Consider the following 25,711-nt stretch of genomic DNA (forward strand, 5'->3'; position numbering starts at 1 on the left):
CAACGACAATACAACAGCAGCACTGTCAGCAACACAACGACAACACAACAGCAGCACTGTCAGCAACACAACGACAACACAACAGCAGCACTGTCAGCAACACGACAACACAACAGCAGTACTGTCAGCAACATGACACCACAGTTTGCATTGTCTTCACTGTGAAGTCCCTGACACTTGAGTGGCGTCCCCACATGACCCAGGTCTTCACTGTCCCCACATGACCCAGGTCTTCACTGTCCCCACATGACCCAGGTCTTCACTGTCCCCACATGACCCAGGTCTTCACTGTCCCCACATGACCCAGGTCTTCACTGTCCCCACATGACCCAGGTCTTCACTGTCCCCACATGACCCAGGTCTTCACTGTCCCCACATGACCCAGGTCTTCACTGTCCCCACATAACCCAGGTCTTCACAGGTCTTCACTGTCCCCACATGACCCAGGTCTTCACAGGTCTTCACTGTCCCCACATGACCCAGGTCTTCACTGTCCCCACGCCAGACACTCTGAGGACCAGGGTCCACCCTGGGACCGACGCCGTCTCTGCCGAGGACTTGGTCTGACTCCGAAACCAGTCCCAGCAGGACTGCAACGACTGGAGCCAACGAGGACAACATGGCCAGCTCCTACCAGGACCACAAGGACGGACCTGGAGACCAGCAGGGACTGAGGACTGGGTTCAGTCCGGAAGACCAGCAGGGACTAGGGACAGGCTCAGGGACCCACCTCGGTGGAGGGGACGTAGTGCCACCTGGTGGACGTCTGCAGGACTTCTCCCACCTCCAGCTCGTAGGACGACTTGTTGACCAGCGTGTAGAAAGGACTGAGGGACACGATCCGGGTCAGGTTGAAGCTGCTGAGCTGGATGCTGACGCCCACCTGGACACACAACACAACTCTGAGACACACCACACTGAGGCTGACGCACAACTCTGAGACACACAACACAACTCTGAGACACACCACACTGAGGCTGACGCACAACTCTGAGACACACAACACAACTCTGAGACACACAACACAACTCTGAGACACACCACACTGAGGCTGACGCACAACTCTGAGACACACATCCTCTCGCTGCTGTGCCCGTGGACTGGCTTCAGTTCTCCTTCTGGGATCCGTGGTTCCTGTGCTGGACCGTCCAACGGACTGTCCTCAACATAGTCCTAGGCTTTACTTCTTATTGTCTCATGCTAGCTGTTGCCAAAGCTGTCCGTCCCTGGGAGAGGGATCCCTCCATACTGTGGTTCTCCCCAAGATCTCTTCTTCTCCCACTGGGTTTCTGGAGTGTTTTCTTGCCGGATGTGAGGGTCTAAGGTGGTGGTTGCTTCGTTCTGTCTCCTTACTGTGAATCTGACATATTGACATGATGCTTATTCACTGTTTTTACTTTTACCGACCAATGTAACATCTTGAAGCCTCTGAGCAGCTGCTGTTGTGATACTGGGCTGTACAAAAATACATTGATTGATTGATGATTGACACACAACAGACACACAACACAGCCCTGAGACACACAACACTGAGGCTGACGCACAACTTTGAGACACACAACACTGAGACTGACGCACAACTCTGAGACACACAACACAGACACACAACACAACCCTGAGACAGACACACAACCCTGAGACTGATACACAACTCTGAGACAGACACACAACACAACCCTGAGACAGACACACAACCCTGAGACTGATACACAACTCTGAGACAGACACACAACACTAGGGGTGCAACGGTTCAGTTAGCCCACGGTTCGGTTTGTACCTCGGTTTCAGGATTACGGTTTCGGTTCGGTTTCGGTTTCGGTTCAGTTTCGGTTTCGGTTCGGTTCGGTTCGGTTCGGTTTCGGTTTCGGTTCGGTTCGGTTCGGTTTCGGTTTCGGTTTCGGTTCGGTTCGGTTCGGTTCGGTTTCGTTTTCGGTTTCGGTTTCGGTTCGGTTCGGTTCGGTTCGGTTCGGTTTCGTTTTCGGTTTCGGTTTCGGTTCGGTTCGGTTCGGTTCGGTTCGGTTCGGTTCTTTTCGGTTCGGTTCGGTTCGGTTCGGTTCGGTTCGTGCTTTGCATTAAAAAAAACAAGAGGTTTGAATTTCCAAAAGATTCCTTTTATTTTGCTTTCAAGACAACTAAATTATGACAATGCCTCTTAGTCTGAACTATTATTTGGCTGATACATGTTTTCAGGCTGAGGTTAGGTTATCAAAATAAAATGCAATATAATAATTATTATGGAAACAGCAATACTGTGATGATTAAAAGATAACAATGGCAATAATAGTCATAATAGCAATTATAAAATTTAAATATAATAAAATATTAATTATACTAATTGTGATAAAAACATGTGATAATAGATATAACAGTACAATATCACAGTAATGCTGATCAGAGTCATACAACCATAATATCAACAGCAATCAAGTACAATATACACCCTTAAACCAATTCTCGCAATAAAAATCTGAAGAGTTTATGACTTCATTTCATTCTGTTTCTGTCTGTGTGTGCTCCATGTATGTTTACAATAAACTTGATCAGAAGTTGAAAACTGATGGCTTTATGGTCACTTCTGTGCGGCACACAGCAGCAGACTCACGTGACAACAATGCTGGCTTTCCTCGGTTGTTCACAGCGGCGGCGCACCAGACAAATTTACCGGTAATTTTATTTATTTATTTTTTTTTAGTTACTTGGGGCCGAGTTGATCTGGAATCGGGGCCGGCGAGGTCAGGGACGACTTGGCTTGGGGCCGTGGCGACAGTAAACCCTCGTCGTTATCATCCACAGGGAAAACGAAATGAAATACCGAAGATCTGAAGGAAGCCGGTGCTTCTTCCTACTCCGGTCTCTTCGCCCTCCGCTCGCCATAACTTTTCTTTTGTTTTTGTCCTTCCTGTCTCAGTGTGGGACACTGAGCCCAGCTTCGCTCCTCAGTGAGAGACTCCGCCCACTCGGCCATGTGCTCGCCTCCCATTGCACAGTCGCTGCATATGAACTAGCGGGGCGGGGTTTGAACAGGGTTGGGTGAGGAGGGGAGGAGGGCTGTCTGGCGCTGGGCTGGGTGAATGCTTCCTGCAGCCGTTACAAATTAATTAATTGTGAAACCGAAAAAGCGCGCTTCATGAAGGCGAATTGAGCCGTGCAGGGCGAACCGTACGGTTCGGTTTTAAACCGTAAACCGTTGCACCCCTACACAACTCTGAGACAGACACACTAACACTGAGAAAGACGCACAACTCTGAGACAGACACACTAACACTGAGAAAGACGCACAACTCTGAGACAGACACACTACACTGAGACAGACACACAGAGGCACATGCGTCCTGCAGGTACCAGGAAGTCCATGCTGCCGGTGGGACATCGGACACATCCGTAACTTCCCACGGTGTCCAGAGAGAAACCCTGAGACCAGGAGCTGGTGGACACACTCAGCTGGATCTGCAACACAACACAACAACATGCCACACGACGTCCTCAGAGGTGCAGGAGTCAGGCAAGGCAGGACAGAGGACACGTCGCACGCTCAAAAAACAATGTCCACAATGTCTTCACTGTCCACGTCTGATTTCTATTTATGGGCTCTGAGAGCTGCGAGCTTAAAGGAACACTCCGAAGATTTTGGACCCACGCCCTATCCCGATCATTTACACAGTGACATAAACTCATAAATACCTTTTTTGTGTCCGTTCGTCCAGCCGCTGGCTAACAGCTGTTAGCATCGTAGTTAGCTTAGCTCAGCTACGGCAGGTGAAGAGGAGACAGAGCCAGACTGAGAAAGTGGACAAAATCCTCCTTCCAGTGGTCCAGGGGACGGCGTGTTAGCACGTGAAGTAAATCCCAATGGTTGTAAAACATTTTAAAAGAAGTGTTTTCTTTTCAATCCGTTAAAGTAACGTTTTGATCCACACAGAGCTGCACAAGCATAGCGCTCTGCGGAAGGATATACCGGCGCACAGCGGTAGCAGCCATAAACTCAGTCGCTGTTCACTTTCGTCAGTCCGGCTCTGTCTCCTCTTCATCTGCCGTAGCTGAGCTAAGCTAACTACGATGCTAACAGCTGGGAGCCAGCAGCTGGACGAACGGACACAAAAAAGGTATTTATGAGCTTATGTCACTGTGTAAATGATCGGGATAGGGCGTGGGTCCAAAATCTTCGGAGTATTCCTTTAAAGGATGTCTTCCTGGTCCAGGAGACACAGCTCAGCACAATGAATGAGAGCGTCTCCTGGGCGGGACAGGGACAGCCGACAGTTTGGAGTTCAGGAGAGTTTAAAGCTCAGTGTCGACTGTGTGGATGACTGATCGACAGAGACGGTGACGCATCCTTTGGTGTCAATGTGCGAATCGGCAAAGCAGCAGGAGTATTTAGACGCTTAAACTCAGTATGGAACCGCAGCGTCATCAGCAATCAGACTGAGACCAAACTCGACATGTCACTGGTAGTGCCAACGGCCATTTATGCTTGTGAAACATGGAAAAGCACGGCGAGAATTACACGCCAACTAAATCTATTCCATCAGCGTTGCCTACAAGAAATAATGAGAAAATCTTGGAGAGATCACATCACGAATGAGACGGTACTTGGACGCGCCGATCTGAGAACTTTAAGTGGCATCGTTGCCAAAGAAGACTACGTTTGGCTGGGCATATTCTGCACTTGCCCGACTATCGACACGCCAATACCGCCTTTTCGTTTACCCCAACCAACGGTGGGCGACAGAGGGGACGACCACGCATCACCTGGCGCAGCACATCAAGGTTTTCAAGATGGCGGCGTAGGAAACGGTCACGTTCGGGAGAGCTGCTAGGCTAAATCGCTTATTCTTTCCACTTTATCCTTAAAAATAGTGCTCCGACCTTTCTATGGTTCACTAACCTAACATGAACATTGACAGTTACTTTTTGAGACAGTCCGACGGAATGCCACGCAAGAAAAACCAAGTACCTGAGGAGGGGGAGTCAAGCCAGCAGGCTAGCGAGACAAATACGGGTGTTAGCATTACAGCTAACACCGGAGCAGACGCTAGCCTATTAGCACTTCGCGAAGCGGTGGGTGAAATGACGGCTAACATCTCCAAAGTTATTGATGAAAAGCTAAGTCCACTGTCGGAGCTCTTAATGAAACATCGAGAAGAGCTAGACAGCCACGATAAGCGCATAACTGTGGCTGAACAGAGGATTTCAGCGTTGGAGGATACCACAGACCCGGTTACAGGAAAGCTGGAAGCGCTGGAGAAGAAGGTAATGGAATTGAGTGAGCGGGCCGACGACTTGGAAAACAGAGGGCGACGTAAGAATATCCGCATTGTCGGTCTCCCTGAAGGGGTCGAAGGAGAAGACCCAACTCAGTTCTTCGAGACTTGGCTCCCAAAAATCCTCAACATTCAGACGAAGTCCGGCCGATTAAAGTTAGAGAGAGCACATCGTACGCTGGCTCCAAAGCCCCCTCCCACCCAGAGACCGCGACCGGTGCTGGTGAGGTTCCACAATTACCAAGATAAACAGCGGGTCATGAATGCGGCGTGGGAGATGGGACGGAAGAATCAAGCCCTGAAGTATGGAGATGCGATGGTGATGATATTCCAGGACTTCTCGGCATCCGTCCTTCGCAGGAGGAAGGAGTATGATGGCGTGAAGAAACAGCTGAGAACTCTCGGCGCTGACTACAGGCAAATCTACCCTGCGTCACTGAGAATCACCTATCTCGGATCTACGAAGATGTTTCACGATCCAGCTGCGGTGGAGAAATATCTCCAGTCACTGAAGGACACCCCCGGTGACAATGAGTAAACATTAAACTGTAAGTTTTCCATCCGGGGCAACAGCTCTGTCGGGTTGTTATTTCATTTCATATAACTAAAGTTTTAAAGACTGACAATGACATGTTTTTCTCCTTATCTGGGGTAAGGTGATTTGTAAAATTACTGTGCAACTGCTCCCGACCTCCCGGATAGATCTTTTTCTTTTGCTGTTAGAAGACCTCATCACTCGAGCTTCTCTCTTAGTGAGGGAGAAGGACAGTGTATTTTGTTGTTTTTGCCTATGCTAGGCAAAGTGTACCTTAAGTACACCGTTCTTTGTTTTTGTTTTATTATTTGTTTTTGTTGTGTTCTGGTTCTGTTTGGCTCACTCTTTTGTGGATTATCCTGCAGGCAATATGTGTTCAGGCAATATTTCATTTCATAGTCCATAATTATGGTAACTTTGAAGCTATGCACTTGGAATGTAAATGGTATTCACACACCTGTTAAACGTAAAAAAATTCTAATGTATCTTAAAAGGGAATGTGTTGATGTAGCACTACTGCAGGAAACACACCGAAGTGACAGCGAGCATCTGAAACTGCAGCAAAGTGGTTTTGGACAGGTTTATTTCTCTTCATTTACTTCAAGGAGTAGAGGTGTGGCTGTTTTGTTCCGGAGAAATCTACCATTCAAACTTTTAGACTGTACAAAGGACGCCACAGGTTGTTATGTAATTGTGAGAGGTGTAATTCATGGGGAAGAAATTGCTATAATGAATATCTACAACCCACCTGGACACCCGAGTGATCTTTTAACTACTTCTTTTTCTAAAGTAACAGAACTTAAAACTAGAAACACGTTTATTGGAGGTGATTTTAATTGTCATTTAAATCCTATCATAGATAAATCTCCGCCTGGTAGCTCTCCACCTTCTCTTCAGGCGAAAACTATCTCAGCACTTTGTGAAGACCTAGGCTACATAGATGTCTGCAGAGCTCAACACATGGCTGAGAAGGAGTATACTTTTTTTTCAAAAGTGTACAATTCTTATACCAGGATTGATTATCTGTTCCTTCCAAGAATCTTGTTACAATCAGTTATCTCTAGCTCTATAGGAAATATAGTGATTTCGGATCATGCTGCGGTATTTATGCAATATAATTTCAGGAACCAAGTCAGCCACACTGGACGCTGGAGATTTAACCCTGCTATCCTAACAGACCATAAATTCATATCTTACTTCAAAGAAGAATTTCAGACATTTTTGTCTGTTAATTCAGCTTCCACGACTGACCCCTCATTGCTGTGGGAAACATCTAAAGCCTATTCAAGAGGTCTTATTATATCTTATATGTCCACTAAGAGGCGCCAAAAGGAAGAACAAAAGAAAATCCTGGAATCTAAACTGAAACGTGCTGAAAGAGCTTATGTTGAAAATTCTTCAGTACTGAAGCTCAAAGAGATAACGGCACTTCGCTCCACCTTAAATCTACTTTTGACAAAAGACGCAGAAGGTAAAATCAGACTTGCTAGACAAAAAATGTTCGAACATGGTGATAAAGCGGGGAGATATCTATCGTACTTGACAAAGAAAAAATCTGACTCTCGTATTATTTCCTCAATCATAGATGATATGGGCAAGCAGACCTTTGATACCATCAGCATTAATAATAAATTTAAAAACTTTTATGAAAACTTATATAAATCTGGATTACAAACTGATACAACAGAGAAAATGGACACTTTCTTCTCCTCCCTTAGCCTTCCTGGTCTATCTGATGACCAGAAAACATCTCTTGAAGCTCCTATATCTAAGAAGGAAATCCTCGATGCCATTAAGAGTTTGCAATCTGGTAAATCTCCGGGGCCAGACGGACTGAGTAGTGAATTCTATAAGGAGTTTAGTGACTTACTGATTGACCCTCTACTAAATATGTTTAATGACTCTTTTAAGAAAGGGACATTGCCACCGTCTCTGAGAGAGGCACACATCTCTCTAATTTTAAAAAAGGACAAAACCCCCGAGGACTGTGCTTCATACAGGCCCATCTCTTTGTTGAATGCTGACTTAAAGCTCCTCTCCAAAATTTTAGCAACAAGATTAGAAGGCTTACTCCCCACTCTTATAAAAGAGGACCAAACTGGGTTTATAAAAGGTCGCAATTCATATAATAATGTGCGTAGATTGCTAAACATAATTCAAGTGTTTCAACAGCAATCTCTGCGTGGTATGGTGCTTTCTCTAGATGCCGAGAAGGCATTCGACCGCGTTGAAATACCATACCTACTCTACACATTGCACAAATTTGGCCTAGGTGAAAATTTTCTAGGATGGATAAAGTTACTTTATACCAATCCCCTTTCTGCAGTGCTTACGAATGGACTGTGTTCTGCTAATTTTCCGATTCTAAGGGGCACAAGACAGGGATGTCCCTTATCACCCTTGCTCTTTGCCCTGGCAATTGAGCCTCTCGCTGAGGCAGTCAGGACAAATTGTAATATTCATGGTCTTGCCACTGCCACGAGGCAACATAAGATCACCCTTTACGCGGATGATGTTTTGATTGTTTTGACAAAGCCTGAGGTATCTATCCCAGCCCTTATCGAGACAATTAATATGTTTAGTGTTTTTTCTGGCTACAGAATAAATTACAGTAAATCAGAAGTGATGCCACTAGGTAATCTGAAACAAATACCCGAAACTCTGTCTCCCTTTCCTTTTAAATGGTCACCAGACGGCTTTGTTTATTTAGGAATACGTATAACACCCTTTTTTGACCAATTATATAAAGCAAATTTTCCACCCATATTTGAACGCATAAGGCTTGATCTAGAGAGATGGAATACTCTCCCACTCTCATGGCTAGGACGTGTCGCACTTCTGAAAATGAACATCCTCCCCAGGCTACTTTACCCAATACAAATGATCCCAGTTTTATTTCCCCATAAGATCAGTAAACAATTAAATAGCTGGTTTAGCTCCTTTATATGGTCCAAAAAGAAACCACGCCTTAAAATAGCTACTTTGTGTCTTCCCTCTACAAAAGGAGGTGTCGATCTCCCAGACATTAGGAAATTCCAGCTTAGTACGCATCTGCGCACTATAGCTGACTGGGTGTATAATAACTCCACATCTTTATGGGTGGATCTGGAAGGTTCAATGTCCAAATACCCGTTGATTAATCTTTTGTTTATCAGGAAGGACAAATTTTTGAAATCTGCTTGTGTTAACCCAATTACAGTCTCATCAGTTAAGGCTTGGCGTGTCATAAGGAAATTAGAGGGTAGATCTCAATTTACTTCGGTTTTCACTCCTATATGTGACAATCCTGATTTCCCTCCTGGAATAATGGACAGTAATTTCCGGTCTTGGGCAGATAAAGGAATATCTTCTTTACATAATCTTTTAGAGGGTTCTGCCATTATGTCTTTTAGTCAGTTGAAAAGAAAATATGGCATTCAACAACAAGACTTCTTTCGTTATTTGCAAGTAAGAGACTTTGTCTTAAGGGATACCACAATTTATCAGTGCCAAAATATGTCACATCTAGAGAAACAGCTCTTTTTACAAAAATCTGGCAAATCTATAAGTGTTTTCCATCATATCCTTAAGGGGTATAACACCACAAATACTGACTCTCTGAAAGGCTTGTGGGAAAGAGAACTCGGTGTTAAAATAACTGATGATGACTGGAGTGATGCTTGGAACAATGCAAAAACGCTCAGTGTTTGCAATCGAGTGAGAGCCATGCAACTTAAGATCTTACACAGAGCCCACATATCGCCCGCACAACTTCATAAATTCAAGTCTAATTCATCTCCATGGTGCCCCAATGCAAAATTGAAATTGGTGGTCTCTCACATTGCCTGTGGCATTGTAGAAAACTACAGCAATTTTGGCAGGTTGTAAGACAGGAAGTTAACAACATTTTGTCTATCAATAGTAATAATAACCCCTTACATCTGCTACTTGGCATTCCTGACATTTCCATCTGTGACAAATATAAAAGAAAACTTTATCAGATACTTGCTTTTTGTGCTAGAAAAAGTATTCTTTTGTTATGGATAACAGATAAAGTTCCATCTAAGGCTCAATGGCAAAGGGTAATACTGGAATATGTTGAACTGGACTACCTGACATGTAAACTGCACAGCAAGGATGATGTTTTTCATAAAACATGGGCACCTTTTCTATCACATATTGGTGTGAATATTTCCTCCATTCTCATAAGAGGGTTCACGTGAGAAGTTTTCATGCTCTGTCTCGAAGACACCCACCATCTAATTGACATATCTCTGTGGGAGGTTTTTTTTTTTTTTTTTCCTTCTTCTTTCTTTCTTTATATGTATATGTATGTATGTATGTGGGTGTGTGTATGTATGTATATATATATATATATATATATATATATATATATATATATATATATATATATATATATATGCTCATTTATTTAGTTTATTTATTGACTTCTATCGATTTCATCTTTTCAAATATGTCACATATAACAGCAATACCCTATACTTATTTTGCTGTATTTTTCCTCATTTAACTACGGTATTTATACTGGATGTGATTCCTGAATCTCTTGCCTGTACAAAGTTGAATGTGTGTGTGAGCCAAATGTTCAATTGTTCATTATTGCTTTGTTGTATGTATTTTTTTTTCTTCTCTATGTTATAACTTGAAAATTTAATAAACATATTTAAAAAAAAAAAAAGAGAGACATGAACAATCTGCAGATCGAGTGGATGGAAGTCAAGACCGAAGTCTGGACAGAGACGGCTGGGGGACATTAGCTGCCTAACACTCCCAATGGAGTCGGAGGAACTAAGTGAGTTTCACCTTGTTTTTGCTGAACAGGTTCCTCTTCTTGAAGGAGAACAGGACCACGTCCCTGAAGTCGGCGGGGTGTTTGACGCTGGTGTCCTCCGCGCGGTACTGCAGCACCCGGGACGTCTTGTTGATGATCCAGTAGGGGCTGAAGAGAGACAGCAGCAGGCGGCCCCCCGTCCTCGTGACGTGGACGCTCACGTCCACCGTCAGGTTCCGGTCGGAGTCGCAGCTCAGGCACAGAGCGAAGAACTCGGGCAGGTCCGGGTCCAGCCGGACGTGTCCGTGCCAGTCTCGGCCCTGGTACCGCATCAGAACCAGCGAGACGATCTCCCCGGAGACACGGGCGTTCAGCAGGTCGGACGCGCCGCCCTCCGGCAGCTCCCGGGAGTCCGCGGAACTCTGAGGACGGAGGACAACGTTGGCTCCGGCACCCGAGGGGGGACAGTCGGAGCCCCGGCCCCGGGCCCTCGGCAGTCCTACCTCCATCAGGTAGCGGACGCCGTAGGGCAGCAGGTTGCGCAGCGTGGCCACCGGGTGCAGGTGGAGGACATAGGCGGGGTCCCAGTCCTCCTCGCCGTGGCTGGCGATGTGCCGCAGGTCGTCGGGGACGGCCGACACGCTGACCATGAGCGGCAGCAGGCCGGCGCCGGACGCCGGACACTGCAGCAGCGAGCGCACCTCGGCGCTGTGGTGCACCTGCTCCTTCCAGGAGACGCAGCTGGAGGACGCCCCGTACTGCCCGTCCAGGGGACCGGCCGGCCGGACGAAGAGCTGGGACCTGCGGGACGGACGGACGGCATCAGAGGCTGCTGGACGGATATTAATAAGACCGCCCAGTGCCTCTGAGCAAGGCGCTGTGGGTGTACCTGTATGTTTCCAAGGCGACGTGGAAGTCGGCGTCGGGCTGGGCCAGGCCGACGGGCTGCAGGCCGCGGGACGCCGGGCAGTACTTCAGGACGGCGAACGGCACCGAGAAGTGGTTCTTGATCTGAGGAGCAGATCTGTCAGCGGCACGGCGGATGGAAATCAAACCGCAGCAGGTTCAAACGGCGAGGCGCTGACCTGCAGTGGCGAGCGCACGGTGACGACCTTGCTGCCGCCGGCGGCGTCGACCTGCACCAGCACGGAGACGGACTCCTGCAGCATCGGGCCGCGGACGTTGTAGAGGCGCCGGCCCGGCTTCTCCACCGCGATGTTGGAGATCTCGCTGAATCCAGACGGCACTGCGTGACGGGAGCAGGACGTGAGACAGCTGGCGGGACAGACGACAAAAGACGACGGGGGGGATGCCGGCGGAACGGACCGATGCTCAGGCTGAACATGCAGCTGTCCTGGCGCTGCAGGGTGGACAGCTTGCCTCGGTACGAGGACTGGAACGTGGAGTGCTCCAGGTCCAGGCTCTGATCCACAGGAAGCTCATGCAGCTTTCCCTGAGCCACACTCCCCACTGGCCTCAAGGTGGCGCTGTGCTGCAGAATGAGAGGAATGCCCAGAGAGTTCCTAATGGTGAAGGGCGGCTCCTCCTTCAGAGAGGGGTTGAAGGTGGAGGCTGTGCCCTCTGAGAACGCCTGGGCAGACACAGCAGAGACACAAGACCTTAGTGGACGGACGGTGGACAGGTGGAGCAGAGGGACAGGGGACAGATACCTCGGCCAGGTTGTGGAAGACGCCGAGGCTGCTCTGGGACAGTGTGACGTTCATGGTGTCTTTGGAGCAGACGGTGAAGGCGGTGCGAGGCTCAGGGAGGACAACAAAGTCGTCTCCGTGGACAGGACTGTGGCTGTGAACTGGGTTGGTCTTCATCTGCAGGAAGAGACGAACTCTGACCTCCTGAGTCCTGAACATCACCCCCTGACCTCCTGAGCCTTTAAAGGGCAACTCCGGTTTTTTGACACCTGGACCTTATTTCTAGGTGAGTCCTGCTCATAAACTCACTCAGACAGACCTGCTGCAGCTCGGAGTCCAGAAGTTATTTAGATCCCACCGATGTAGCGGGGCCACGGCAGGGGGGCTTCAGCGCGGGACATCATCTCTGCAAAGTCGCTCACTTCGGCTGTATTTCTTCATCCATCGCCAGTGTTATCATGAAGTCAGCTCGTCTACTGTCTTCAGGTGGGTCAGCTGACAGTTTTCACTAACTTAGACACAATTAGCTCGGATGGGAACGTTGCAGCTCCTCTCCCCAGCAGAGAGGCACTCTGAGTCGGCCTCGGCTGCCACGGCGCCTGGGTGCCTGACTTCCAGGGGCTGAGTTGGGGCCGATTGGGTAAACGGCCCGGAGCTGCTCCACGGAGGCTCCGGAGGTCCCAAAGCCAGCCGCCGTGATCCTCCTGGAGCCCTCTCCTCACGAAGAGGTCCCGATCCAGATCAGCTGACCCACCTGAAGACGCTAGACGAGCTGACTTCATGATAACACTGGCGATGGATGAAGAAATACAGCCGAAGTGAGCGACTTTGCAGAGATGATGTCCCGCGCTGAAGCCCCCCTGCCGTGGCCCCGCTACATCGGTGGGGTCTAAATAACTTCTGGACTCCGAGCTGCAGCAGGTCTGTCTGAGTGAGTTTATGAGCATGACTCACCTAGAAATAAGGTCCAGGTGTCAAAAACTGGAGTTGCCCTTTAAGTGCTGGTGCAGACCGACCCTTTCAGGTTGTTGGTTTAAAACCCGGGAAGACAGACCATTTCAGTTGTTGGTTTAATTCAACTCAACTCAACTTTATTTATATAGCACTTTAAAAACAACTAAAGCTGGTACAAAGTGCTGTACAAAGACACACACACACACACACACACACACACACACATATATATATATATACACATATATATATATATATATATATATACACACATTAGGGATGCACATGGTAAACCGTTTAACCGTTAACGATAACAGGAACTTTGACCGGTTAATACTATCGGCTCCAGCTGGAGGAGCTCTCCACAGAGCCGAGCGTCTTCCTGCAGCTGGCGTTATGTTTCAGATATCAATGACGGCGCTGCAGACGACTCCTTCAGTCACTGATTAATTCCAGGGGCCTTCATGTTGTACAGTCGGAGGGTGTGTGTCTTTGTGCGCATTGACGCATGTGGCACAAAACCGGCGTTACGTTGAATATTATGTTTTATCTCCAGACGCCGCGGGTCGTCCAGATTCACAGTGAAATGGTTCAGTGTGAAGCCGCAGCATCCAGATCAACATTATGCTTCATCAGAACTGTTTAAAAGTCGGATTTCAGAAGCTAAAACTTTATTTAGGAAATTAATCAGAACACAAAAAAAAAAATCACCGGCGCGCTCACTCTCCACATCATTTAAAAACAACAGGAGACGATTGAAGCCTACAGTGCTGTTAGTTACATCTAAATCTTGTAGCTTTTCTTACATTTTAGATGAGAATTTGCTGTCATTGTAAATCTGCAGTTCAGCACCGGACAGCGCCGAGTCCGTCTCTCACTCGGAGCCACATTTCCGCGTCGGAATGGAGGGACGTCTGCGTGTCGGAATAGCGGTATTCCGGAATGGTGATGTGTCTAAACGGCGGTGCGTCGGAATGTCGGAGCGGCAGCATGGAGCCGCTCAGCAGGGCGTTTAAAGGTCGTCCTGCTTGGCGTGGCTTTGGAGCCTCGGCGCTCCACCGCTCCACGCTGTGCGTTCAGGCGCAGTGTTCCACACATCCTCCACAAGCTTTTCCGGCTCTACAGACTGTTTCTCTGCTCCTTTATTACAGATTATTTAGAGAAAATGAAGCACATACATTGTCAGTATGTTATCATTTAGTATTAAAGTTTATTTAGCCTTTTTTATTCTTTTTTCTGAATGGCGGGGCGGCGCCGGAGCGACTCCCTCGGCAGACCTTCTCCTCCTCCAGACAGGCTGCTGTCTCCGTCCACGAGATGCCGTCACTTTTACCGTCATGTTCTGTTTTCTGTGGCGCTCTGGCGATGCGTATACCGGCGCCACCTGCGCGCAACGCGGTCACAAATTCTGGCTGCTGCGCGACGTCCGCAGATCGGTCCGCGCAGACCAATGCGCAACACACACCCCGCAGACATGAAGCAGGACGGGCCTTAAATCTGATCGGTTATTAACCGGTTAAAGGGCGTCGCTTAACGGTCATAAAAAATATATAAAATGTGCATCCCTAACAAATATATATACAATGGGGGAAATAAGTATTGAACGCATTAACTGTTTTGTCATTACATTTATTTCCAAAGATGCAATTCATGTGACATTTCTTCCAGACACTGGTATTAACTCAAATAATCCACACATGAAAAGAAATCACAACATTCAAATCCATAAATAGTGATTATGTGGAATTAAGTGCAATAACACAGGAAAAAAGTATTGAACACACTATCTGAGACTGGTTTAATACTTTGTGGAGAAGCCTTTGTTTGCAATGACTGCTTCCAGACGCTTGTTGTATGTATGAACTAATCGCCCACACTGCTCAGGTGTGATTTTTGCCCATTCCTCCGCACAGATTGTCTTCAAATCCTGAATATTCTTTGGTGCCCTCTGGTGAACCCTTATCTTTAGTTCTTTCCACAAATGTTCGATGGGATTTAAGTCAGGTGATTGACTGGGCCATTCTAAAACATTGATTTTCTTTTTTTTAAACCATTGGAGAGTCAACTTTGCCGTGTGCTTCGGATCGTTGTCCTGTTGAAAGGTCCAGCCCCGTCTCATCTTCATCATCCTGGTGGATGGCAGGAGGTTCATCTCAAGAATTTGCCGATAGATGTTTCCATTCATTGCTCCTTCAATTATATGAAGTCTGCCAGTACCACGAGATGAGAAACAACCCCATGCCATGATGTTTCCACCACCAAACTTCACTGTTGGTATAGTGTTATTTGGGTGATGTGCAGTGCCATTTCTCCTCCAAACATGGTGTGTAGTATGACAGCCAAAAAGTTCCATTTTGGTCTCATCTGACCAGACAACATTCTCCCAGTATTCCACAGGCTTATCCAGATGCTGTTTAGCAAACTTTAGACGAGCTTCAACATGCCTTTTTTTGAGGAAGGGAGTCTTGCGGGCTGAGCGTCCATAGAGGCCATGGCGGTGGAGTGCATTGCCTATCGTTTTCTCTGGAACACTTGTACCTGCTGCCTCCATGTCTTGCTGGAGTGCTTTCCGGGTGGTCCTTGGCTCTTTGAGAACTCTTCTGACCATCTTTCTGACTCCCTGGTCAGAAATCTTGCGAGGAGCTCCTGTGCGCGGCCTGTTGATGATAAGGTGATGCTTCTTCCACTTGCGGATAATGGCCCCAACGGTGCTTACTGGAATACTCAGATTCTTTGAGATAAGTCTGTAACCAGTTCCATTCTGATGCTGAGCAACAATCAGGCTGCGAAGGTCTTGAGAGAGCTCCTTGCTTTTACCCGTCATGAGATGTGTCTTGTTTGACTACTTGGTGAAAAAACAACCTGTTTATAGGGCCATCAATTAGCACTAACCCAGCTGATGTTGGTTTGCACTTATAGGAAGTACAAAGACTAATGACTTTCAGGTGTGAGATGGTATGGTGCCTTTCCTTGACAAACTATACAGCTTTCCCATGGTGTGTTCAATACTTTTTTCCTGTGTTATTGCACTTAATTCCACATAATCACTATTTATGGATTTGAATGTTGTGATTTCTTTTCATGTGTGGATTAGTTGAGTTAATACCAGTGTCTGGAAGAAATGTCACATGAATTGCATCTTTGGAAATAAATGTAATGACAAAACAGTTAATGCGTTCAATACTTATTTCCCCCATTGTATATATATATATATATATATGTTTATATAAGTATAAGTGCAAGAGTAAAACATTAAGAACAAAGAACACAAAACAACAACAAAAAAGAGACACTAAAAAAAACATTAAAAAAAAACAAGGGCGGAGTCTCAGGCTGAGTTAAAAGCCAGTGAATAAAAATGTGTTTTAAGATCTTTCTTAAAAATGGACAGTGAGGGGGCCTGCCTGATGCGCAGTGGCAGCTCAGTTTGTAGAGCGGGTCGTCTTATAACCGGAAGGTTGGCGGTTCGATCCCCGCTCCCGCAGGCGTAAAACTGCCGTTGTGTCCTTGGGCAAGACACTTCACCCTCCTTGCCTAGTATGAAAGTAGTGAGAGTGAATGGTTGGTGGTGGGAGGGGCCGACGGGGCAGACTGGCAGCCTCGCTTCCGTCAGTCTGCCCCCCCCAGGACAGCTGTGGCTGCAGCAGCAGCTCACCTCCACCCCGTGTGGAGTGAACGGGTTGATGTGATGCTGCAGTGTGAAGCGCTTTGGGCTCTGTCATGCAGGGTACAAAGCGCTATACAGGTGTAGTCCATTTACCATTTAGCTCATTCCACAGCTGTAGATGTTTCAAAATAAAATAAACTGTCTCAACAACGTAAAAGTACTGTACCTGGAAAACGTCATTTAGGGCGGAATCACAATTATCTCCAGTGCAGGAAGATCACCAGGTCAGCACCAGGCCTTTGTTTGCTACTAATCGCTTGAATGGATGTAGTTTTCTGTAAATAGCAAACTTCCGCGTCTGTATATCGCGCGATTCTACATGAATTGCGAGAGCTGGTCGACCCGCTGCGAGGCGGACCCGGAGAGCTGGTCGACCCGCTGCGAGGCGGACCCGGAGAGCTGGTCGACCCGCTGCGAGGCGGACCCGGAGAGCTGGTCGACCCGCTGCGAGGCGGACCCGGACCGCAGACGGACCGGGCAGGCATGCAGTGAAATCCCGGGGTCAGCTTCCCTACTTTGGGAGACGTTGAAGGCTTCTTTATTTAAGGGAAACATTATCTCCTTCTGTGCTTAGAAGGCCAAGGCCAGAAAAAAGTCATTAGATTGAATCAAACAGATCAAGCATATTGATGACATTTACTCTACCACTCCATCATCGGACTCATATAAAGGTCTTTTAAGACGAAGAATTTGAAACTATCCACTACCACGCTGAAGAACCTTTATTCAAAACCAGATGTACTCATGAATACGGAGACAAACTGAGCCCATCAGGTCAGACAAAGGGTGAGACCAATTTAAAGAGCATTTCACAAACACTCTCTTTACTTGCTCAAATTGCCTCTAATCCTGCCTTTTCTGCTTCTCTGATGGACCGAGGCTTCCATCATTGGCCTACTTTAGGTATTCAAACCTTCAGAGATCTACACATTGAAAACCTTTCACTTCATCTGAGCAATTAGTAAGTAAATTGGATTTATACAGCACCTTTCACAGACAAAGAGCCAGAAAGTGCTTCACAACATATATAAAAAACGACAATTAAATACACATAAATAGTCAACACTAAAAATGAGATAAAAACAGGCCCAAAAAACTAAGCAAATGATTGAGAAGACAAGAAGGTTTTCAGCTGTGTTTTTAAAGTGTCAACAGATGCAACTGAGCGGAGAGAGAGCGGAGATCGTTCCAGAGCCTGGGAGCAACGGCCTGGAACGATCGGGCTCCTCTGGTCTTGAACCGGGCACCTTTAAGAGATTCTGGTCCGCAGACCTTAAAGCCCTCACAGGGGAGTAGGGCTGGAGCAGGTCGAGAATATAAGAAGGAGCTTGTTAATGCGAGGCCCGAAAGATGAAACTAAAATCTTCAAGCTGACTCTGTAAGAGACTGGCAGCCAATGAAGCTGCTTTAAAATGGGGGGTATGCGGGTCCAGCTGTTTGTGGGGGTCAGGATTCTCGCTGCAGACAGGGTTTCCCTCAGTGCTTTCTAGGCCTGGCGGGCCGCCAGGCTTTTCTTGCCCCCCCGCCAGGCTGAGCGTCGCTGATTTATTTATTGGAAATATGTTTTTTTATGAGCCAAACCAGCGACACCACAGACGGTCTCTGGAGCTTTTAATGGCGTCTGGTGATCCGGTTACAACGGCGACACCTGATGGTCGATACGTGAACACACAGGGGTCAGAGGTGAGGCGTGTTTTCATCAGAGAGCCGCGGCAAGTTGATGAGGCAGAGCCGGTGCGAGTTAGCATGTTAGCAGTTAGCATGGAAGTTAGCGCGTGGTCAGAGCAGCCTTCTGCGAGCCGCGATGGGAAACAGTGAACTAGAGGATCTGATCCAGAACGGCTGGTGTTCTGTCCTCAGAACGAGTCCCGGTCCTCAGAACGAGTCCCGGTCCAGACGGGGGACTGCTTCTGTTTAATGAACAACGCTTCATCAGTCTGGAGGACTTCAGACACATTCTTCTTCTACTGCTTCACACTGCACTGTACAGCTAACAGTGACACTGCGCCCCCTGCTGGACTGAAGGAGGTACTGCTGGACTGCTGTGGACTCCATATGAACAACAGATACCTAAAGAACATAAGAATATTAATAACTGTAAGCAATCTAATAATTTTTCAATATTTTTTCTTTTGTTTTTCATTCAAAAAGCAGACGAGGTCAGACAGTCCAGCAGTCCTCTCCAGCCTCTGACTGCCCTGTTTCTACACCTTGATCATGTTTGCACTTTATTTTTGTTAATTTACCTTTAAATGTGAACAGCAAAGGCTTGTTTTAAGATTCACTAGGATTTAACTTAGGTGAAAATATTTGATATTTATTCTATTTTTTTTGTGTGTGTCTGTTAAAACTTTATTTTAAGATTGTGGTTTTCTACTTTTTTTTTTTTTTTTCATAAACACGGTGGGCTTCTCTAGCAGTCCAACCACCAGGCTCAGCCGGTTTTCTGGGGGAAACCCTGGCAGAGTTTTGCACAAGTTGCAGCCTCGAAAGCTCCTTCTTGTTCAGGCATGAGAAGAGGATGTTGCAGTAGTCTAAACATGAAGAAACAAAGGCATGGATGATGAGCTCCAGATCGTTGCATGATACAATTTTCTTAAGTTTAGAGATTTTTCTTAGTTGAAAAAAACAGTTACTCGTCAGCTGCTTGCAGTGCTGCACTAGGGACTAGAGACTAGGGACTAGAGACTAGGGACTAGAGATTAGGGACTAGAGACTAGGGACTAGAGACTAGAGACTAGAGACTAGGGACTAGAGACTAGAGACTAGAGACTAGAGACTAGGGTCTAGGGTCTAGGGACTAGGGACTAGGGACTAGGGTCTAGGGACTAGAGACTAGGGACTAGGGACTAGGGACTAGGGACTAGAGACTAGAGACTAGGGACTAGGGACTAGAGACTAGAGACTAGAGACTAGAGACTAGGGACTAGGGACTAGGGACTAGGGACTAGGGACTAGAGACTAGGGACTAGAGACTAGAGACTAGGGACTAGGGACTAGGGACTAGGGACTAGAGAACTAGAGACTAGAGACTAGAGACTAGAGACTAGAGACTAGGGACTAGAGACTAGAGACTAGAGACTAGGGACTAGAGACTAGAGACTAGAGACTAGAGACTAGAGACTAGAGACTGGGGACTGGGGACTAGAGACTAGAGACTAGAGACTAGAGACTAGGGACTAGGGACTAGGGACTAGAGAACTAGAGACTAGGGACTAGGGACTAGAGACTAGAGACTAGAGACTAGGGACTAGGGACTAGGGACTAGAGACTAGGGACTAGAGACTAGAGACTAGAGACTAGGGACTAGAGAACTAGAAACTAGAGACTACGGACTAGGGACTAGAGACTAGAGACTAGAGACTAGGGACTAGAGACTGGGGACTGGGGACTAGAGACTAGAGACTAGGGACTAGGGACTAGAGACTAGGGACTAGAGACTAGGGACTGGGGACTGGGGACTAGAGATTAGAGACTAGAGACTAGAGACTAGAGACTAGAGACTAGGGACTAGAGACTAGAGACTAGAGACTAGGGACTGGGGACTAGAGACTAGAGACATGTCTTTATCAAAGAAAACACCCAAATTTCTAAGACTCGAATTAACAGACTGCCCGAGGTCACCAAGGTCCTGTTTGATGCCTGGAATTGAAGCATCAGGGGCTAAGATGAGTGTTTCAGTTTTGTCTGTGTTAAGTTGGAGAGAGTTTTCCCTGAGCCATTGTTTTATTTCTGCCAAGCAGTGGAAAAAGGGAATCCAGCTTCTGTATCCCATCTGGCTTGAAAGAGCAGTAGAGCTGGATGCCGTCAGCATATAAGTGGTAGGAGACGTCCTTAAACCTTTGGATTATGTTACCCAGGGGGAGCAGGTAAAAAAGAAATAAAATAGGGCCCAGGACGGAGCCCTGAGGCACCCCACACCCAAGATTCATGGACTCTGATTTAACCTGGTCTGTTGACACACAAAAGCTGCGTCCAGACAGATATGAGGTGAACCACTGGAGAACCAACCCCGACAGTCCCACATGGTCCCTCAGTCTACATAGCAGGACCTGGTGGTCAACAGTGTCAAACGCTGAGGACAGATCCAGGAGAACCAGCACGGTGCATTTACCCGAACCGGCAGACATCATTACGTCGCTGGACACCTTCAGTAGGGAGCGGTGCTGACGGAAGCCAGACTGGAATTTGTCGAAGAGGTTATGTTGGTCGAGGTAGGAAGACAGCTGGTTGCAGACCACCTTCTCAAGGATCTTCGACAGGAATGTCAGCTGAGAGATGGGCCTATAACTATTTAGGTCTGCCGGGTGCAAACCTCCTTTTTTTAAGTAGCGGCTCCACAATGGCGAGCTTGAAGGTATTCGGAAACACGCCTGATGACAAAGAGAGGTTGATCATTTTGATAACCCGGGGACCGACTGCCTCCAGAACCTCTGAGAACAGTCTGCAGGGGAGGATATCAGAGGAACAGGAAGAGCGTTTCATCTTGGTTACCAGAGCCAGAACATCAGCAAGACTTAGACTCAAAAGTGAACCACATGCTGGGGATAGGCTCAATAACAGCCAGGGCGCCACACAGAGGAGGTGGCATGTTGTCCTTGAGCGTCTTGATTTTATCAGTGAAAAAATTCAAGAAAGCCTGGCTATCGGCTTTGGTGAAAACGGGAATTACAGGCGCAGCAGGATGAACGAGAGAATTAATTGTATCAAACAACACTTTGGGGTTTTTCTTGTTCACTGCCACCAGTTGACAGATGTAGCTGGACCTGGCATTCTCAACCATTTCATTGTACGATGACGTGAGACCCCTGAGATGGAGCCTGTGAACCTCAAGGTTAGTGGATTTCCAGACGTTCAGTCTTCCGGCACAGTATCTCATTAAAACATGCTCGTTTATCCAAGGGCATGCTTCTTTCTTTGTAGTCAGATTAGCTTTAAAAGGGGCCACTTGATCCAAAACCATTACACAGTGGTCATCGAAACACTGGATTAGGTCGTCTACACCAGAGCAGTTTGTGAAAAGAAGAGGATCAAACTAAGCAGAGAACCTTTCTGCAGTATTAGCAGTGATGATGCGCCTCTGAGACCTTCTAAAGTTTTGGGCTCGAGACTGAAATGCAAATCACATGAAACAAGACAATGATCACTCATGTGGACATCCATCACTGACACATTAGAAATGTCCAGGCCGAGTGAGAAAACAAGGTCTAAATTCGGTGGGTTGGCACTGAAACATGTTGCACGAGGCTAAAGGCTTGAGTCAAAGATAAAACTTCCATTGTGCAGGATGAGGAGGTGCTATCAACATGAAGGCTAAAGTCTCCAAGGATTAAAACAGGTTCCAGCTTTAACTAGAGGATAAGAAGTCACTAAGATCCTTTCAGAAGGCAGCAGCAGAGCCAGGAGGACGGCAGACCACCACACAGAGAGGGAGCAGGGGTCCCACCTTGACCACCTGAGATTCAAAAGAGGCGTATTCCTGTGAAGGAGTCACTTTACAAACATAATCCTCCTTGTGGACGAATACCAGCCCCCCCCCCACCTCGACGGGGGCGGGGCTTCCCGGCAGCAAAGCCAGCGGGGCAGAGCTCGTTCAGGTGGATGAACGCCTCCTTTCTGCCAAGTCTCCGTGATGCACATTATATCATGTTTTCCCTTGAGATGAGGTCGTTCAGGGAAAAGGATTTGTTCCCGATGGAGCAGGCGTTCAGAAGACCGAGGTGGATCGAGTGTGACATCACGGACGTTGGGTCCGAGGTGTGCAGCGTGATTGGACGAAGGCAGCGGTTATGAGGACACCAGCTGGTCCGTGTTGACGGAAACACGGAAGTGCGCTGCTCCGATGAGGATCCACGACCAGGACTCAAGCGCCAAACAGGATCCAGGACACTCGTGGCCCGGGCTAACAGCGGCGTGGATACGCTGTCACAATCATCGAGGACCAGGACATGGCGGAGACGCCGGACGCCTCCGCAGCGTGCCGTGGCAGAGCAGGACATGGCGGAGACGCCGGACGCCTCCGCAGCGTGCCGTGGCAGATCAGGACATGGCGGAGACGCCGGATGCCTCCGCAGCGTGCCGTGGCAGAGCAGGACATGGCGGAGACGCCGGACGCCTCCGCAGCGAGCCGTGGCAGAGCAGGACATGGCGGAGACGCCGGATGCCTCCGCAGCGTGCCGTGGCAGAGCAGGACATGGCGGAGACGCCGGATGCCTCCGCAGCGTGCCGTGGCAGAGCAGGACATGGCGGAGACGCCGGACGCCTCCGCAGCGTGCCGTGGCAGAGCAGGACATGGCGGAGACGCCGGACGCCTCCGCAGCGTGCCGTGGCAGAGCAGGACATGGCGGAGACGCCGGACGCCTCCGCAGCGTGCCGTGGCAGAGCAGGACATGGCGGAGACGCCGGACGCCTCCGCAGCGAGCCGTGGCAGAGCAGGACATGGCGGAGACGCCGGATGCCTCCGCAGCGTGCCGTGGCAGAGCAGGACATGGCGGAGACGCCGGATGCCTCCGCAGCGTGCCGTGGCAGAGCAGGACATGGCGGAGACGCTGGACGCCTCCGCAGCGTGCCGTGGCAGAGCAGGACATGGCGGAGACGCCGGACGCCTCCGCAGCGTGCCGTGGCAGAGCAGGACATGGCGGAGACGCCGGACGCCTCCGCAGCGTGCCGTGGCAGAGCAGGACATGGCGGAGACGCTGGACGCCTCCGCAGCGTGCCGTGGCAGAGCAGGACATGGCGGAGACGCCGGACGCCTCCGCAGCGTGCCGTGGCAGAGCAGGACATGGCGGAGACGCCGGACGCCTCCGCAGCGAGCCGTGGCAGAGCAGGACATGGCGGAGACGCCGGATGCCTCCGCAGCGTGCCGTGGCAGAGCAGGACATGGCGGAGACGCCGGACGCCTCCGCAGCGTGCCGTGGCAGAGCAGGACATGGCGGAGACGCCGGACGCCTCCGCAGCGTGCCGTGGCAGAGCAGGACATGGCGGAGACGCCGGACGCCTCCGCAGCGTGCCGTGGCAGAGCCCAGGCAGCAGCCTCACGCCTTCGCCGTACCGGGACGCCGGCTCGGGATCCTCGCCTTTTCCTCGATCTCCTGCGGACCTTGCCTGACGCCCAGAACAGCAGCAAATACTCCGGTGAGTTTGAGTCAATAGTCAAGGGGGGAGGAAACGCCTGTTTGTAAGGAGCGTGTGTTAAACAGGCCCTCCGTAGTCTCTGTGATACAGAACAGCGAGTCCCGATCATAAGTCTGTGAGGCCGAGACACATCAACAGTCAGTCCGGCTGATATGCTCACATATTCAGAAAGAATTACCATACAAAGTTTAGCAGGAGCCCAGCAGAGGCACCACCGGTCACAGGCGCCATCTTGCCCTCTGTCTGAAATGTGTTCACTCCTAAAGTCCAGTTTTGTTCTTGTTTTATTTTATATTTTATATCTGGAAATTTGCAGCTTCAGCTACAAAGTAAGTGTGCCAACTCCACCTGAAACTACTTCGACTGATACCGTTCTGAAAACCTTAAACCACCTCACACCAGGCTCTGTATCTGTTAAAGCTAGGGTTGGCAATCTTGGAAAACTAGCATGTAGCATGAATGTAGCATCTCCCCAAGACTCCACCTAGCTCCGCCCCATTGAAGGAGCTCCGTTGGGAGCGGAGATGCGGAGATGTTCCGCGTCCAGTGCGTCCCTGGCCTAACCTGTCCTCAGCGCTTCGTTTCTTCATTTCTCTTTATTTGCACAACGCCAAGTTCTGGCGCACTCAACCGTAAGTAAAGCCCCAAACATTCTTCTCCGCCATTCTGCAACCACGCTCCGTCCTTCTACGCCGCACTGAACCAGGGTCAGTGCACGCCATTGACATGTACGCGCAGGGGGCAGGTCCAACGGCGAAGGGATTTGATTGGTTTAAAAAAAGGTGTCCCAGCAAGACGATTGGTTGCTGTTTTTCCCGTTTTCCTCCTGCTGTAGATAGCGGATATTTTCCGCTGTACTTTAAGAACACGCTATGAATTGCTTCCCATCGGGTCATAAAGATCATTTTAACCAGTATTTAAAAAAATCTATCTCATTCAGATCGCCAACCCTCACTTTAAGTCTGGCATTACTGACTCACTACAAGGCACAGGAGGAAACAGGGACGACGGTCTTGGGGAGGAGATTTCAGAGGAGCAGTGGACTCAGTGAATTACCAGCAGTCGAGTCGCTAGCGCATGGTAAGCTAGCATGCTAACTGATATGGAATAAAGCTTTGTTTTCAAAGTTCTCAGGAACTCAGTGTGAAGGCCGCTCTGTTTGTCTGAAGTCGCTTGGAAACAGCGTCTGCTGGTCTGGTGAGATCTGGCTATATGACCTGGCGTGGCCGGAAGTCCTGCAGAGTCGGGTTGGATTCTCCCCGGAGCAGCAGCCTTGCTCTCAATCAGCTGATTTGTGTGTGCTTCCTCTGCAGTCCTCAATAAATCCTCCTTGTGCAGCGTCAACACCTGGACTCCTCATCTTTGGCTCTGAGTCACCAAAAATTCCACAACACTAACGGTGCCGAATGCAGGAGTTGTAGTCGTAGATCTGACCCTGTTAAAATGTTACACTCCTCAGCCTTGAGAAAAATCTTGTTCCTAACCAGGAGCTTCCTCCGATTGGACGTCTTTCCGCCGCAGCCAGTGTAATCTGACAGCCCTGAACAGCTTCGGTGAGCATGTCTCCGTCCCCACCGGGGACCACACGGTGGACTGCGTGTCCAGCAACACCCAGGGTGATGGAGAGCTCTTCCTCGCCCCCATCTCGGCCTCTCCGACCACATCTCCCCCTGCTGAGACGGATCAGACAGCCTCTGCTCTGCAGGACTGTTTACAGGTCTTCAGAGGTCTTCAGGCTGC

At 48.7% G+C, this 25,711-nt stretch overlaps 1 protein-coding gene across 1 annotated transcript in view; it reads right to left on the reverse strand.

The window, feature by feature from the left end:
• vps13c (vacuolar protein sorting 13 homolog C) overlaps positions 1-25,711 on the reverse strand; it is a 131,391-nt gene that overhangs the window by 52,931 nt on the left and 52,749 nt on the right. The window contains exons 38-45 of the mRNA XM_030087701.1: positions 12,238-12,393; positions 11,894-12,158; positions 11,653-11,813; positions 11,457-11,578; positions 11,071-11,368; positions 10,600-10,989; positions 3,343-3,447; positions 731-883 (exon numbers count right to left, since the gene is read on the reverse strand). Coding sequence (XP_029943561.1) covers positions 731-883; positions 3,343-3,447; positions 10,600-10,989; positions 11,071-11,368; positions 11,457-11,578; positions 11,653-11,813; positions 11,894-12,158; positions 12,238-12,393 — 1,650 coding nt within the window. The remainder of the gene's footprint in view (positions 1-730; positions 884-3,342; positions 3,448-10,599; positions 10,990-11,070; positions 11,369-11,456; positions 11,579-11,652; positions 11,814-11,893; positions 12,159-12,237; positions 12,394-25,711) is intronic.

The sequence above is a fragment of the Salarias fasciatus genome, unplaced genomic scaffold (genome assembly GCF_902148845.1).
Source record: "Salarias fasciatus unplaced genomic scaffold, fSalaFa1.1, whole genome shotgun sequence".
Lineage (NCBI taxonomy): Eukaryota > Metazoa > Chordata > Actinopteri > Blenniiformes > Blenniidae > Salarias > Salarias fasciatus.